This window comes from Dermochelys coriacea, chromosome 5, assembly GCF_009764565.3.
Source record: "Dermochelys coriacea isolate rDerCor1 chromosome 5, rDerCor1.pri.v4, whole genome shotgun sequence".
Lineage (NCBI taxonomy): Eukaryota > Metazoa > Chordata > Testudines > Dermochelyidae > Dermochelys > Dermochelys coriacea.
The window spans coordinates 93,510,339-93,527,971 of record NC_050072.1 but is presented as its reverse complement, the minus strand read 5'-3'; the positions used below and the strand labels follow the sequence as shown (position 1 = coordinate 93,527,971).

At 43.6% G+C, this 17,633-nt stretch overlaps 1 protein-coding gene across 1 annotated transcript in view; it reads right to left on the bottom strand.

The window, feature by feature from the left end:
• Positions 1-13,989, bottom strand: part of LOC119856195 — a 118,999-nt gene extending 105,010 nt beyond the window's left edge. The window contains exons 1-3 of the mRNA XM_038403426.2: positions 13,494-13,989; positions 2,976-5,346; positions 2,209-2,323 (exon numbers count right to left, since the gene is read on the bottom strand). Of these exons, the coding sequence (XP_038259354.1) occupies positions 2,209-2,323; positions 2,976-5,346 (2,486 nt within the window). The 5' untranslated portion in view covers positions 13,494-13,989. The remainder of the gene's footprint in view (positions 1-2,208; positions 2,324-2,975; positions 5,347-13,493) is intronic.
• Between the last annotated feature and the right edge of the window lie 3,644 nt (positions 13,990-17,633).

The following is a 17,633-nucleotide window of genomic DNA, read 5'->3' as shown; positions in this document are numbered from 1 at the left end:
CACCGAAGAATAAATTGAAAATAAGAAAAGAGGCCAATAGTAACTGAATCTAGATTAAAACAATTCTCTTCTTTATTGGCCACTAGTGCTAAGAAGTTTATTAATTATGGAAAAAGCACACTTGGATTTTTACAAATAAAAAATGCCGTCCTACACAAACCAACCCAGAGCATCTGAATATTAACACAAAAAACTTTTTCAGCTCTCTGCCATGAAATTATAAGAATTTAGTCCTCTTGAGTGTTTGGTCTGAATTCTCCCCAATTCTAAGTACATTTTGACTTTTTCCACTGTTTAGATGTATGCTTTTTATAATATGCTAACACCAATTCTGATAAGCTGTGAGTACTTGGTGAACACTTTCTTCAGATAATTAAACTAGATGTTTTATAAATCTTATTTTATTTCTCTTAAAAGAAAATAAATACAAAAATAAATTAATAAAAATAAACTTTCAAAATAAATGATGCTTACTATAAGCTGGACTCCAAAAATGGGCCCAATCCTTTCAGGTACCCCATATGAACACAGAGGTTCACCCATGTGAAACAATGTCCAGGGTCAGGGACTATGAGATGTTAATAAGACTTTCCCAAGCTACAATTTATCTAGTTACTACTGGTAATATCCATTGCAGGAAGCAATAAATCAGGTTAATGGTGTAATGGGTAAGAAACAGAATTTGTTAAAACTGGAAATTTCACAAAAATGGTAGGACAACTTTTTCAAACATAGGTGCCTAAATTTGGGTCCCTAAATTGGTACAATCATCATCTTTTAGACATACACAATACAACTAATAATTTGACTGACTAGATTGGAAATATGTAAATTTATCATCTTTTTGTTGCTGCCCTGATTTCTTTGTTATTAGCTTTATAACAGACAATGGTGCAAATCCAGTCCTATGTTATTCTATTGAATAGTAGTGTGTCCCTAGCACAGCATTTACACCAGGGTGAATTTAGCTTTATAACAATAATGAAACAGTTTTGCATTTCTATAGTGCCTTCCAACCAGCAATTTAAAAGTGCTTTGCTAATTCTAATGAATTAATCCTCCTCTCTCCTGTGATATAGGGAAATATTATTATCTCCATCTTAATTATGGGGAAAATATTGAGCCTCATGAACTTGGCCCTTTTCCACTGGGCTCCAAATCCAGGAAGCAATGTCACTGGAGTGAGCTGCATCCAAGCAGCTCCCACAGCAAACCAGCATCGCCTCCTGGGCTTGACCCTTGCTCCTCCCACTCTCTACCTGGCTTCTAGAAATTAAAATTGCTGGGCAGTCAGAGAGAGGATCCTCAAGCTCATTCCACTTGATATGGATGGTACCACAATAAGAGCTAGCTCTGCCCTCTGCCCCCACTCAATTCTCTGTTCCTGTCAGATGCTATCTAAAGGCTGCTGCCACCAGACTCCGCCTATCTGCTATGTAGATATCTTTTATGTGCCCCTTTTCCCCCCACTGCCTCTACTTATTCTTTTCTATTCAAAAGTATTCTATAGTGTGTCCCCAGTACAGAGTCTGATTCTCATTTATGCTAAGGCTCCTTACCTTAAAGAAGGTGTAAATGTCATTTATGCTGATTTTAAGCCCCTTTACGCTGTTAAACTGGTTTAAAGGGGCCTAAGTATAAGGGATAATCAGACCATAATAAATAATGTTCTACGTAAGAGACAACAAAAATATTACTTCCCATAACAATTTTGTATTTTCAACCCCTTTCTTTAACCATTTGCCATCTAATAGCTGAACTGAAGGAAGAGGGGAGCGCTATAAACAAATGTCTTGCCACAGACCTTATTATGACTTCATAGGATACTAACCATGTGGGGAGTAGACTTGTTCTTTTCTACTCAGCTGCCTTGAGAATCCCCACTGTTTGATTTGTTTCAGAAGCAGTTAGAGTTGCATAATAAAAATCTTGACTTTAATTCTTTGCCAGTCTAGTGTCTCAATTCTGACTAACGTAGTTTGGCTAATTTGAGTTAAAATTAGAATGTTTCAAATTAAACTGTAACTTTAGAACAACAACAGCTTTTAAAACGACAACTTTTAGAACAACAGAGCTAGAAAAAAATTGGCAAGGATGATAAGATTAAGGATGTTGATGTCAGTATTAAAGCCCTAACTGGAGCATTTATTACAGATAATTTTTAGTAGATTGTAAATTCAAAAAATTCAAAAAAAAAGATAAGCAAACCTTGGCTTCAGTTCTCCATGTGTGTAAGATGACCATGCAATGCTGGATTTCTCCCAATACCTCTTAGAACCAGTCTGTTTTGTCTGAAAGCTTTTGGTTTTTGAGAGTTTCCTATCTAAAAATATGTAACAACACTAAATGTTACCAAACATTTACATATAATGAATTTATGATTTTTTAAAAATCATACGAAGTGATCTTATTTCACTATGAGTAAATTCTGACAAAGTATAGTACTGTAGTTCCACATTCTACTGTATTCCACAAGAAACATTTCCTAGAAAACATACATCATCTTTACTCATTGAGTCCTAAGAACAGCCTAATCAGAGCTGTTTATTTACACACAAGTGATAAAAAGGGGCTAATAAAAGCAATGAATTTCACAAACACTTGTTATGTGTCATTACTTGACAGCTCTTTTTTAATGCAAAAACTAAGCATCTCAAAGCATATGAATCAATTTCAGTTAATGAATTAGGAATTGGAGAGATGGATGCTACTTTATCAGTGCTGAGCCATTATTATTATTATTATTTTTATATCAAAGGTCATAAAATTTTAGATTTACTTATAAACACCCAAAATAAATTATGACAGTCAGAGAAGAAGAATTATGACAGTCAGAGAAGAACAAACAACAGGATCATGCATATATTCAACAACAGAGGATTACCACATTTCTCCTTAAAGTAATCGTTAGAAATGGTTATATATTTTACATAATTAAAAATGAACAACTTAGCAAATGTGAAAAAATTCTTTACCTATTGAAACTTGGCTTTTTTTCTGCTCTGTTTTACTGTTCAACTCAAGATTATCCAAAAGATTCATAAAAGTAGATTCTCCTACAAATGTGTCCTGTTCTTCAAGATGGCTGTTTTCTTTTTCTATGGCATCAGGATTTATGTCACTAACAGAGCTTAGATCAGTAGCTCCACAACCATTGCGAGTTTCTTCTGTCTCCTCTTGCTCAATCACCTTACCCTCAAGATGTTTAGCAATCTTTTCCTCTTTAGAGTATCCAAGGTATTCTTGGAAAGAATATGGCTGGTTTCTCTCTTTGGGATGAAGATATCTGGCCTTATTTAACTGATCCAAAACACTAATATCACAGTCTGAATATAACAATGGCTTATCATCCCAGCATATCTTTTGGCAATCATCACTTCTTTCTCTGAGTTTGGGGAATTCCTCTGAGCTGCTTTCTGAAACATGTGAAGATGTGATGACTTGACTGAAAACATTCTTCTGCTTCTCAGTCACATCTCCTAAGAATACTTTGGATTTATGTTCCATATTGTCTTTACTAGACTGTGTTAATATACCTAATAAAACACAACCACATCCACTGCACCAAGTCATATCTGGATAACTGAGGCATGCACAGCCAGGGCAAACTTTAAAAGTGTGTTCCGGAGGGTTCACTAATGAATTCAGCAAAGGATTGCTACTTTGCATGGCTGGATCTTTCTTAGAGCACTTTAGCTCTATTTCTTTTTGAGCTTTCTTGTAGTTATTTCCTTTACCCATACTCTTGTAAAAACTTGTGCTACTGAAGATACTGTCTGTTTGCTTTTCTCCAATCCATTTTCTCATTTCAACAGTGTAATCTGAGTTTTCCATATCCTTGAATCTTGATTCATTTCTCTGATCTGTATCTCTCTTCAGAGGTGTAAAATCTACCACCAGATCTTCCAATTCATCATTTTCTACCTCAGATTCACTAGCGAAGGGGATACATCTGTTTTCAGCCTCTTCCTTGATGCTACCTGCAATAACCTTGCCTTCACTGCAGCCATGAGTCTTTAAAGCCAAATTAAAACCTTTGTGTTTATAATTTTCTTTGTTCTCTAATATGTGCTTTTCTCCCATGGACCATTTTCCATTGTTGTACGTCTTCTTCATGGAGGCAATACTACCTCCCAGCACACCAGAACTCAAATATTTTATATTTTTTTCTTTAAATGAAAATATGCTGCATGAAGATTTTTTGTGCTCCTTAATCTCAGCACCAGACCTATTTGATCTTTTTGTCTTCACAATTCTGTCTGTGAATTCCTCATCTGAGCTATCAACTAGGGGAGCCCAAAAATAAGTACTAGGATCCTCACATGGAGCCTCTGCGGTTTTACCTGAATAATTGTCAGTTTTACACACAACTTGAGGTTCTGGCTGGACACTATGTATTTCTGACCACATATTTTTCTCACCTATATTTTGAAATTTTGATTTTTCTTTGCTGTTCCAGGTTTCATCAGCAAGTGCAAGTTGGCCCAAAATACCCGGGGAGATCTCAGGGTCCCTTCTTTCTCTCTTGATCCTAATTATTGTCTTTCTCTGATTATTATTATTAGGCTGAATGTTATAGAAACATTTGCTTTCAGGGGATAATGTTTTATTTCTTAAAGGGTCAAGAGAAAGGCACCTTTCTGTATGTTCTGAGTTAACTTCAGAGATTGAAGAAAAACTGGAACTCTTGCAAATATTAGCATGTGCATTGAGGTTAAAATCATCTGTCGATTGTGACAAAGAACGGGATGAGCTTCTAGTTTCCCTAGTTAGTGCTATTTCACTTTCATTGTCTTGAGACAAAATAAGTCCTTGAGATAACTGTGAAAATTTCAGCATATGAGCTGCTCGCTGAGATTTACTAAGAAACAATTGTGCCCAAATCATAATATGCTGGAGTTTCTGTGTCTCTGGAACAGTCAGATACTCAAGTAGTCTATGATCTAATTCTGAAATACAGGTCTGAGTCATACACTTGCTATGTGTTTCCGGATTTCTGATAATTGTTTCTTGTTCTTTTCCTTGATGGTTTACTCCAGATGATCTCTGAATTAAAAGTTTTCTTCTATTTGTTGCATCATTAGGTTGCTGAGAGCCACTTAATGTGGAAGTTTGATTTTCTTCTTCTTTAGTGCTCACTGCAGAATGTAAAACTGCTCCTCTGGAAGCTGATGAACTTAGTTTATTATCCATACCACAAGAGCAAATCTTTGTCCTTCCACTCCTTCCATAGTAAGCTAAGCGCTTGGCCCGTAAGAGCTTGAGGTCGTGGGTGCGAGGTGTGTCTATTTCATTAATGATTTCAGCATGGAGCCGTTCAGCTGCTTTTTCAGATAAATGCTCCATCTGCACAAAAAAAAATATGTACACAAAAATGACATTTTTCAGCAAGAGTAGAACTACAAATATAACTCTTACAGATGAACTGAGGCATTCCATGAACATATTCAATGCAGCATTACAGGACTAAAGCAACTAATTATAGGCAAAAAAGGTAAAAAAATGCATATTAGTTTGGATTAAGTAATTAAAACAAGATGCAATTTTACTTTTCCATTCTGAGGCTAAAAACTTGATCCTGCATCAAATGACGTCAATGGAAAAATTCCCATTAATTTGTATGGGTCCAGAGTCAGCTGTAGGAATACTAGCTCCAGCTGTAGGAGCACTAGCTCCAGCTCAGCGAAGTACTTAGGCATGCATCTAACTTTAAACATGTGAGTAGATCCATTAACTTCAATAGAATGGCTCATGAGTTTAAAAATTAGGCACAATCTTAAGTATCTTGTTGAATCAGGGCCTCAGTTCAAACTTTTTAAAGCTGCATGAGCTTATTGGCTTTAAGGCCAAACAGCTGCTTTAAGCACACAATTAGCTTCTAAAGCAACAACATCAAAATACTCATCACATTACAAAGCTTCTTGCTAGAGTTTAGGGCAGGAGTGGCCAACCTGTGGCTCTGGAGCCACATGCTGCTCTTCAGAAACTAAAATGCAGCTCCTTGTATAGGACCGACTTTGGGCTGGAGCTATAGGCACCAACTTTCCAATGTGCCAGGGGTGGTCACTGCTCAACCCCTGGCTCTGCCACAAGCCCTGGCCCCACTCCACCCCTTCCTGCCCCCTCCCCTGAGCCTGCCGTCCCCTCGCTCCTCCCCTCCCTTCCCCCCCGAACCTCCTGTATGCTACGAAACAGCTGATTGGGAGGTGCAGGCAGGGAGGGGGAGGCACTGATTGGCGGAGCTGCCGGTGGGTGGGAGGTGCTGGGAGCGGGGTGGGGGAGCTGATGGTGGGGGCTGCTGACGTATTACTGTGGGTCTTTGGCAATGTACATTGGTAAATTCTGGCTCCTTCTCAGGCTCAGGTTGGCCACCCCTGGTTTAGGGGAAGGAATATGTGACGATAAATGGTACATAAGAATGGCCATACTGGGTCAGACCAATGGTCCATCGAGCCCAGCATCCTGTCTTTCACAAGTGGGCAATGCCAGGTGCCCTAGAGGGAATGAACAGAACAGGAAATCATCGAGTAATCCATCCCCTATCACCCATTCCCAGCTTCTGGCAAACAGAAGCTAGGAACACTTCAGAGCATGGTTTCACATCCCTAACCATCGTGGCTAGTAGCTACTGATGGATCTATCCTCCATGAACTTGTCTAGTTCTTTTTTGAACCCAGTTATATCTTGGCCTTCACCACATCCTCTGACAGAGTTCCACTGATTGACTGTGCATTGTGTGAAATACTTGGTTTTGTTTGTTTTAAACCTCCTGCCTATTAATTTCATTTGGTGACCCCTAGTTCTTGTGTTAAGAGGAGTAAATAACATTTCCTTATTTATTTTCTCCACACCAGTCATGATTTTACAGGCCTCAATCATATCCCTCCTTAGTCATCTCTTTTCCAAGCTGAAAAGTCCCAGTCTTTTTAACCTCTCCTTATATGGAAGCTGTTTTATACCCCTAATCATTTTTGTTGCCCTTTTCTGAACCTTTTCCAATTCTAATATAGCTTTTTTCAGATGAGAAAACCAAATCTGCACGCAGTATTCAAGATGTGGGTGTACCATGGATTTATATAGAGGCAATATGATATTTTCTGTCTTATTATTATCCCTTTCCTAATGATGCCCAACATTCTGTTCGCTTTTTTGAAAGCCTCTACACATTGACTGGATGATTTCAGAAAACCATCCACAATGCCTCCAAGATCTCTTTCTTGAGAGGTAACAGCTAATTTAGACTCCATCATTTTGGATGTATAGTTGACATTATGTTTTCCAATGTGCATTACTTTGCATTTATCAACATTGAATTTCATCTGCCATTTTGTTGCCCAGTTACCCAGTTTTGTGACTTCCCTTTGTAACTCTTCACAGTCTGCTTTGGACTTAACTATCTTGAGTAATTTTGTATCACCTGCAAATTTTGCCACCTTTGTTTATCTCTTTTTCCAGATTATTTATGAATATGATGAACAGCACTGGTTCCAGTACAGAGCCCTGGGGGACACCATTATTTATCCCCTACATTCTAAAAACTGACCATTTATACCTATCCTTTGTTTCCTATATTTTAATCAGCTACTGATCCATTGGAGGACCTTCCCTCCTATCCCAGGACAGCTTACTTTGTTTAAGAGCCTTTGTCGAGGGACCTTGTCAAAGGCTTTCTGAAAATCTAAGTACACTATATCCACTGGATCATCCTTGTCCACATGCTTGTTGGATACTTTGTTGGATACTTTGAGAATACTCAAAGTAGATTGGTGAGGTATGATTTCCCTTTACAAAAATCATTTTGACTCTTCCCCGACAAATCGTGTTCATCTATATGTCTGATAATTCTGCTCTTTCCTATAATTTCAACCAATTTGCCTGGTACTGAAGTTAGGCTTACCGGGCTGTAATTGCCGGGATCGCCTCTGGGGTCCTTTTTAAAAATTAGCGTCACATTAGCTATTCTCCAGTCACCTGGTACAGCAGCTGATTTCAATGATAGATTACATATCACAATTAGTAGTTCTGCAATTTCACATTTGAGAAACTTTTCGGTGAATATCATCTGGTCCTGGTGACTTATTGCTGTTAAATTTATCAATTTGTTCCAAAACCTCCTCTTATGACACCTCAATCTGGGACAGTTCCTCAGATTTGTCATCTAAAGAGAATGGCTTTGGGATTGGAGAGAACTGGGAAACTCCCTCACATCCTCAGCCATGGAGATCGATGCAAAGAATTCATTTAGTTTCTCTGCAATGGCCTTATCTTCCTTGAGTGCTCTTTTGCAACTCATTGGGCCAGGGACCCTACTGGTATTTAGCAGGCTTCCTGCTTCCAATGTACTTACAATATATCATATTTTGATACCATAAGGAGTGTACAGGTTAAGGATGTAAATACTGTTTAAAAAGTTAACTGTTTAAACTAAATATTTGTAATTGTTTAAATGGTTAACTGTTTAAGTGGCTGGCACTGCTGGGCCCACTCCAGCTGGCATGGGGCCATAGAAGCCGAATGGCTAGCCGGCCCAGGCATTAAAGGTTAAAGGTAAACATCTTTAGTACAGGTGTAATGAAATGGACAATCATTCCACCTTAATAATACCTATAATACACCTCAGTTTCATTTGAGATAACAGTAATTATACTCAAGAAGGAAAGAATCCAGATCCAGGTTTCTGCATTTGACAGATAAAAAAAGTTGATCAAATTTCATATGAAATAACTGAAAGACAAACATGGATCCCACAATGTCATTTCTGTAGAGTCACTTTCTGGATGACACAAAACAAACTGTAGCGAAGATTTAACCAAAATCAAAACAAAACAAAACAAGCTATCCTTCTACTAGAGAGTAATCAGGTTGAGTATTACTGAAGCTATGTGATGAAGTGAGCTGTAGCTCACGAAAGCTTATGCTCTTATAAATTTGTTAGTCTCTAAGGTGCCACAAGTACTCCTTTTCTTGAAGCTATGTGGAGTCCCCAAATACTGGGAGTGAAATCCTGGCACAACTAAAGTGAATAATAAAACTCCCATTGACTTTCATGGGGACAGTATTTCACCCAAAAGCAGCCAGTTGTTTTATTTGTTCTTAAGGCCAACTCTGGAAACTGCTCAAGAACTGCAAGAAATGCATACTATCTCAATCCACCAGGAGCATTATCTCAGGGTTCATAAGGGCTAGTGGGGCAGGACAGACTGGGGCAGCGACTGAATGGGAGTGAAGGCACAGGGACACAGGTGGAGGGAGGTGCAGAGACACATGGGGACAGGGGGAGGGGGCAGAGCTACATAAGCACAGGGAGTGGCTTGGTGAGGGCACAGAGACACATGGGGACGGGCTACAGGGGGACATAGGGACAGGGGATTGGCTGGTGAGGGCACAGAGACACATGGGGATGGACAGATGTGCCTGCCTGAATGGGAGATGCTAGGGGTCATCCAGGGTCTGCATGGGGAAAGCTCCCTAACAATCCCTCCCTGCCCACTCCCCCCCAAAAAAAACCTGTTCCATATGTGACGGGTTCGGTCACAGAGACCCCCTTGACACTGTCACCTGACGTGCTGGAATTACCTTTGAACCTGTTTTCCCTGCCAGCTTGGGACTTCCAGAACCCTGCCTTGTTGAGCCAGACACACTAGCCTGATGCAACACAGACCCAGGTCTGGTCCACACCCCCAAAGCTGCAGGCTTTAAGTGAAAACAGCTCAGCAGGTTACTTACCTCCAGCTCCCAGACACCCAGCTCCCAATGGGATCCAAACCTCAAATAAATCCGTTTTACTCAGTATAAAGCTTATACAGGATAAACTCAAACTGTCTGCCCTCTGTAACACTGATGGAGACATATGCAGCTGTTTGCTCCCCCAGTTACTGTTATTAATCACTTACTCTGGGTTAATTAATAAACAAAAGTGATTTTATTAAGTATAAAAAATAGAATTTAAGTGGTTTTAAGTAATAACAGACAGAACAAAGTAAGTCACCAAGCAAAATAAAACAAAAACACACAAGTCTAAGCTTAATACATTAAGAAACTGATTACAGGTAAAATCTCACCCTCAGAGATGTTCCAATAAGCTTCTTTCACAGATTAGACTCCTTCCTAATCTGGGCCCAATCCTTTCCCCTGGTACGGTCCTTGTTAGTTCCAGCAGACATCTTAGGTGGAAACTAGGAGTTTTCTCATGACTGGCAGCCTTAGGTAGTAACTCGGGGTGTTCTCATGACTGGCTGCCTCCTTTGTACCGTTTCACTCCCTTTTATAGCTTTGGCACAAGGCGAGAATCTTTTGTCTCTCTGGGTCCCCACCCCTCCTTCTAAATGGAAAAGTACCAGATTTAAGATGGATTCCAGTCTCAGGTGACATGTCACTCTAAGAGCTCGTTCTTCATTACCCATGGGCTGGCCCACACTTACACAGAAAGGCTTACAGGTAAATAAACCCATTCATAACCAATTCAATGGAAGCCATCAAGATTCTAAGCCATTATTAAGGGCCCACAGTTTGCATAATTACATTAGGACCTCAGAGTTATACTTCATATTTCTAGTTTTAGATACAAGCATGATACATACATACAAATAGAATGAACACACAGTAGATTATAAACTTTGAATGATACTTACAAGAGACCTTTTGCATAAATCAATCATATTCACATTCATAAGCATATTTTCATAAAGCACATGGAATGCAATGTCATACCATACTTTTCCCACCCATACCCAACAGCCCTCCAAGTTCACACCCAGGCTCCTTCCCAGCAATTTACTTCCCTCTCCCTCAACTTCTCCCTTACCCCTGACTCCCCCAAGCCTTTGCTCTGCTTCCGAGGAGTGCGGGAAACACGGTTCTATATTGTAGTTTAAATGAATTATTACTCAGAGTTCTGTATTAATATGCCTAGTAAGGAAGCTAGTTGTCAAAAAACCTTTCCTGAATCTTTTTTGTTGTCTGTATTGTTACAGACATACTTGCTGACAGGTATTTTGAAATAAATGACCAAAAATAATTGAAACTGGTGTGATTTTATTGTTATTTTGACAAATAAAATATGCAGAATATTAAAATATTGTGTGCAGAATTTTTTGTTGCAGAATTTTTAATTTTTTGGCGCAAAATTCCAACAGGAGTAATCATTGTTCCATAGCAAACTGGATACCACCAGGTTAAACCCTTGAGAAAACAATGTGTTATCATATCATTCTCTAAAACAAATTACAGTCTGTAATTGCCACCTAGCGGTATAAATAAATTATACTTGTGTTTTAATAGTACAGTGTGAGAGATAGAATATTAGTTCATTTCAGTGACAATGCTGCAAATACAAGCTATGTCAAGTGGGGCAATTCAGCAGGGAAATACCTTGGTAAACAACATGGGCGGGGAGGGGAGACTGAAAATTAGGGGAGGTTGATGGATGGTAAGACTGGCAACAGAAGAAGGAGAGGGGAGAGAATGCAGAGAAAGGGTTTTTCTTGTTTCCCAGTAGAGACGGGTGATATTTGAACATGGTTAGGCAAAACTAAAAGAAATGTTCATTGGTAATTTACAACATGAGTAACAATCATATTGGATGTAACTTAATAAAGTAGGCAAAGCCTACCCTGCTTTGTCTGGCCTGGCCTAGAGTTCCCATTCACAGATAGCCTATTTTACCTCCATTTTGTCTCACCCCACAAGAAAATTATACAATAACGGCCCTCCTTTGGTTCAACAATATGACAATTCTGGATGCAGAAGAAGGGTTAAACATCCAAGTTTTCTAGAGATTGAGTTTTGTTTTGTTGATTTTACCAACACTTATCTCTGATCTCTCCCCTGAGTTCTCTTCTATACAACTTTCTTTAATGTAGACCAGATTAATAATTAAAAATAATACTTTTCACTGCTATAGTACTTTCCCTTAAAGAACCTCAAAAGATTTTACAAACATTACTAATAGGATGGGTAAATATTATCCCAGTTGCCTAAGAAGAAGAAAAAGAAGAACAGGGTGATTGACTTGCCCAAAGGCACACAGATATCTGGCACAGCCAGATCTTATCAATACAGCCCAGATCTTATCAATTTTTGCTAAAAAGGAACACAAATGAAGCAACATAAAACAAATAATATTTCTAAATGATTTCCAAATGATAAAGGGACAAATAATATTTACTAGATACACAGAAGTCCATTTCAACTGAACAAAATACTATTTAAAGTCAGAAGAGAATTCTTCAACACATTAGCTCTCCAACACCTTTTGGTACATTCCTGTATACTCAATAACCTGGCCCTTCCAGTAATTAGTCTCTGGCCCTTAAACCAGGCTTCCTCAATCTTCATGTACCCAGGTGGGTCTCCATAGGAGTAGATCTCAAATACTGCTGCTTTAGTGCTCTCTTTGACATAAAGGTCAAACAAACATCTCTGGCTCAGGTCAACCTCTCACTTCATTTTTTATAGCTTATCCTATCTCCAGCCCACTTCACCCTTTTTAGAAATCCGCTATCCAGAAGAAATGACTCAAGAGAGCTACCATAGTAACTCAGAAATCTTTAGGACTTTAGAGATAAGTTATATCACGCCAACAAACAATGCTATTTTCTCACTGGAGTGGTCAGAATGTCCTTTTCCCCCCACAGAACTGGCACTGCAGTGCTGCAGCTGTCACAAGGAGTAGCTAGACCCAGCAGAGCCCAGCTCACAAACAAAAGACATTGTCAGGGGAGGGAGTGGGAGCTGGCAAGTTCCCGGCACCTCCTGAAGGAAGGAGGTGGCATATAGGAAATTCCATACAAGCCCGGGACTCAGCATCAGGCTGTTTCTCCCTCTGCATTCATGGGCTCTAGGAGGGGAAGTGAGCAGCTGGATGCCTCCTTGAATGGGTGCATGGAGAGGTGGATGATTGAGTCAGCGGGCGGGTAGGCTGAGTGGGAAAATGAGTGGCTGGCCTAGTGGGTGGGTATGTGGATTAATGGATAGCTGTATGGATGAGGAGGCAGATAGAGGGTTGGGCAGTCATATGGCTTGGTGAGTGAAAGGTTGGTTGGAAGGCTCAGTGGCTGAGCATCTGTATGGCTGGGAGGGTGGCTGAGTAATTGGAAGGCAGAACAGGTGGCTGTGTGGGTGCGTGGTTGGATGGGTGGCTGGGCAATGGGAAGGCTGGTGAGTGACTGCCTGACTGGGCAGGTGATTGAAAGGCTGGACAGCTGCAGGGGTGGCTGGCTGCGGGATTGTACAGGTGCATGGCCAAGCGGCTACGTGCCTGGCTGCGTAGTCGAAGCAGCAGGGGTTGCATGGTGGGACAGGCGCATGGGCGGACAGCTGAATGGTTGGACGGGTAGCTGGGGAAGTGGCCGCCTGCCTAGCTCAACGCGCGGGACTGGGGTGAGTGGGCAGCTGTGTGACTGTGTGGTTGCCGGGGCGAGTGTGCCTCGCGTGGGGGGGTGAAACGTTCAGCCCTGCGCCCAGCCCAGCCCGGCCCGGGACTCCCCACCCACCTTGTCTGCAGGGCCCACGGCGCCGACCGGCTGACTCCCCGGGGCTTCGGGTTCTGCCTGCGGCGCGGGCCCCTGCGCCGCGCCGCGCCGGGCCGGGCCGGGCCGCACGGGGCTTATTTATGGCGGAGCCGGAGGGTCCGGTCGGGCTGGGCGAGTCACCCCGGCCCACAGCCCAGCAGAGCGCGGGGCGAGCGCCCAGGAAGGGCCCCGGGAGCGGGTCTGGGGCGGCGGCTAACACCCGCCACCTGCGGGGCCGAGGCGAGCCAGGCTGGGGCTGGCGGCTGCTCGGCGCGGCTCCAGGCGCTTGCACCCCGCTGTCTCCGTGGGAACCGCCGCCAGGGCAGGGGGAGGAGCAGCCGGCCGCCCACGCCCTGGAGCTGAGGCAGGGGCCGGTCCCCGCGGCAATGTACCAGTTCCGGGGCCAGGCGCCGGCCTGTTCCCGGCCATCCCGCCTCCGCTGGCCCTGAGCCCGCCAGGCCCCGGCCTGCGCCGCGCTGCCCCCGCCGCCGCGCGCACAGGCTCCGTCCTTGGCCCCCCGGGCTCGGAGAGCAGCTAGCGCCCGGCCACGCCTTCAGCCGCCACGCGCGCGCCCCTCCTGCGCCCCCCCCCCCCCCGTTTGGGCTGGTGACCGGGCTGTGCTGGGCTTCGTGCTGCTGCCGCCGTGGGGCAGGTGAGGACTATGGCATGAAGTTGATCAAACCCGGCCGCGCGGCTTCCAGGTTCACCCCAAGGGGCTTTAACGTACCGTTCAGATTTCGGGCTGTGCTACGGAAACCAACCACCTGCTATTCCGTTAGCAGCTGAACATGAGAAGGCCCTGAGCTCCTTAGCCGGGGAAAATACAACAATGTCCCAAAGAACATCTACGCTAGCCAAGAGCTCCAGAGCTACCACGGTAGGAGGAAAGCAGTACTTGGGGCACCTTAGAGACTAACACATTTATTAGAGCATAAGCTTTCGTGAGCTACAGCTCACTTCATCGTAATGCATCCGATGAAGCGAGCTGTAGCTCACGAAAGCGTATGCTCAAATAAATGTGTTAGTCTCTAAGGTGCCACAAGTACTGCTTTTCTTTTTGCGAATACACACGAACACGGCTGCTACTCTGAAACCTGTCAAGGTAGGAGGGTTGAAGTACACGGAATTATTAACACAAGTCAGTAGAAAAGCTAAGACTTGAAGATTATTTCCAGGTTCCCAATCCCACACCCCTTCCTCTAAATCATACAATATTCTGCTGCGGCTGCTTGTGCTATTATGCCCCATCCAAGGCTTTAGCTCTGTACCTACTGTGGCAGGTTGGTTCACAGAGACCCCCTTGGGACTGTCACCTGATGTGCTGAGACTACCTCTGAGCCCTTTTTCACCTCCAGAAGCCTTTGTTGAGCCAGATACGCTAATTTGCTGCAACATAGACCCAGGGTCTGACCCGTGCCCCCCAAGCTGCAGACTTAACTGAAAATGGCTTAGGAAGTGCTTCTGTCTCTAGCACCCAGACACCCAACTCCCAATGGGATCCAAACCCTAAACAAATTCATTTTACTCTGTATAAAACTTATACAGGGTAAATTCAAAAATTGTCTGCCCTCTATAACACTGATAGAGAGAGATACCCAGCTGTTTGCTCCCCCAGGTATTAATTACTTACTCTGGGTTCAATAATAAACAAAAGTGATATTATTAAATATAAAAAGTAGGATTTAAGTTGTTCCAAGTAATAACAGACAGAACAAAGCAAGTTACCAAGCAAAATAAAACACGCAAATTTAAGCCTAATACAGTAGGAAATTGAATACAGGTAAATCTCACCCCCTGAGATATTCCAATAAACTTCAAAAAAAAAGGAGTACCCGTGGCACCTTAGAGACTAACAAATTTATTAGAGCATAAGCTTTCGTGAGCTACAGCTCACTTCACGAAAGCTTATGCTCTAATAAATTTGTTAGTCTCTAAGGTGCCACGGGTACTCCTTTTCTTTTTGCGAATACAGACTAACACGGCTGCTACTCTGAAACCTGTCCAATAAACTTCTTTCACAGACTAGATTCCTTCCTAGTCTGGGCCCAATCCTTTTCAGACCAACATTGTGGCTTATGGCCTGGGTCCAGCAATCACTCTCACCCTCATAGTTACAGTCCTTTGTCTAAGTTTCTTTCAGGCATCTCTTTGGGGTGGAGAGACCATTTCTTGAGCCAGCTGAAGACAAGATGGAGAAGCTTCCAAGACCTTTTATATTCTCTCTCTCTCTTGTGGGCGGAAACCCCTTTGTTCTTCTGTGCAAAGTCTCAGCAACAAGATGGAATTTGTAGCCCCCTGGGCAAGTCACATGAATGATTCAGCTTTTTGCAGGCCAATGCCATTGTTTACATGTTAATTTGAACATTGAAAGCTCAGATGTGGATTGGCGTCTCCCAAAGTCCATTGTCAGTTAAGTATTTCTTGATTGGGTGCTTACAGAGAATAGTCCCTTCTCAAGAAGCTGGCCAAATGCTTCACTGAGGCTACTTAGAATCAAACACATTGAGATACAAGTACATAGCCCAGAGGTGGGCAAACTACAGCCCGCGGGCCACATCAGGCCTGCGGGACCCACCTGCCCAGCCCCTGAGCTCTTGACCTGGGAGGCTAGCTCCCGTGCTTTCCCCCATCTCCCTGCAGCCTCAGCTCTCTGTGCCGCTGGTGCAATGCTCTGGGCGGCGGGGCTGTGAGCTCCTGGGACAGCACAGCTGCAGAGCCCAGCCTAACCTGGTGCTCTGTGCTGTGCTGCACGGTTGCCTGTCCTGGTGCAGCCATGCCGCCAGCCATCAGTGCTCCAGGCAGCGTGGTAAGGGGGCAGGGAGCAGGGGTGGTTGGATAGAGGGCAGGGGAGTTTGGGGAGGTGGTTAGGGGCCGGGGGAGTGGAAAAGGGTCAGGGCGTCAGAGGGCGGGGAACAGGGGGGTTGAATGAGGGCAGGGGTCCTGGGTGGGCAGTCAGGAATGAGAGGAGGGGTTGGACGGGACAGTGGGGGGCAGTCAGGGGCGGGGGTTCCGTGGGAGGTCGGGGGCGGGGGTGTGTGGATGGAGTAGTGGTCCCAGGGGGGGCAGTCAGGAATGAGAGGAGGGATTGGATGGGACAGTGGGGGGCAGTCAGGGGTGGGGGTTCCGGGGGCAGTCAGGGAACAAGGAGAAGGGGTGGTTGCATGGGGCAGGGGCAGTCAGGAAGGAGAGGGGTTGGATGGGGTGGCAGGGGGCAATTAGGGGTGGGAGGTCTGGGTGTGGTCAGGGAGAAGGGGCGGTTGGATGGGGTAGGGGTCCTGGGGGGGCCATCAGGAATGAGAGGAGGGGTTGGATGGCGTGGCAGGGTGCAGTTAGGGGCAGAGAGTCCAGGGGCGGTCAGGGGAGGGGGCGGGGATGTGGATGGGGCAGGGGTCCCGGGGGGGCCATCAGGGAACAGCGGGTTTGGATGGGGCAGGAGCCCGTGGGGGGGTCGGATGGGGGCGGGGACCGTGCCATACCTGGCTGTTTGCGGAGGCACAGCCTCCCCTAACCGGCCCTCCATACAATTTTGGAAACCCAATGCGGCCCTCAGGCCAAAAAGTTTGCCCGCCCCTGACATAGCCAATATTCATAACTTCAAATACAAAAATGATACACACATACAGACAGCATAATCACAACCAGCAAATTACAACCTTTCTACAGACATGTTACTTGACTTCCTTTGTACAAGATTTGGTGCACCTATAGGACCTTGGTTGCAACAAAAATCTGTATGGTCACAGTTCATGTCAATAACTTCACACCTACCATGCAGGAAGCTCCTTGGAGCCTGAGGGCATGATCCATGCAGATGGAATGTTTAAAGATTTTAGCAAACTCCAGTGAATATGTGGAAATGGTGATTTTCAACTTCTGATGACTTGGCCAAATCTGTGTAGATTATTCACAGGGGCAGCAAAAGACATCTCTCTTGCCCCAAGACTGTTCCCCTGCCAAATTTCCAAGTTCCTGTTCCAAAGGCTGAAGGTTCTAAACACAGAAATAAAGTTTAACATTGGGAAAACTAACATTTGGTTTAACATTGGGAAAACTATATTTCCCCCAATCCCATTCTCAGAAACAACTGAACCATTTTTTATTTTTATTTTTTAAGTTTAGCAA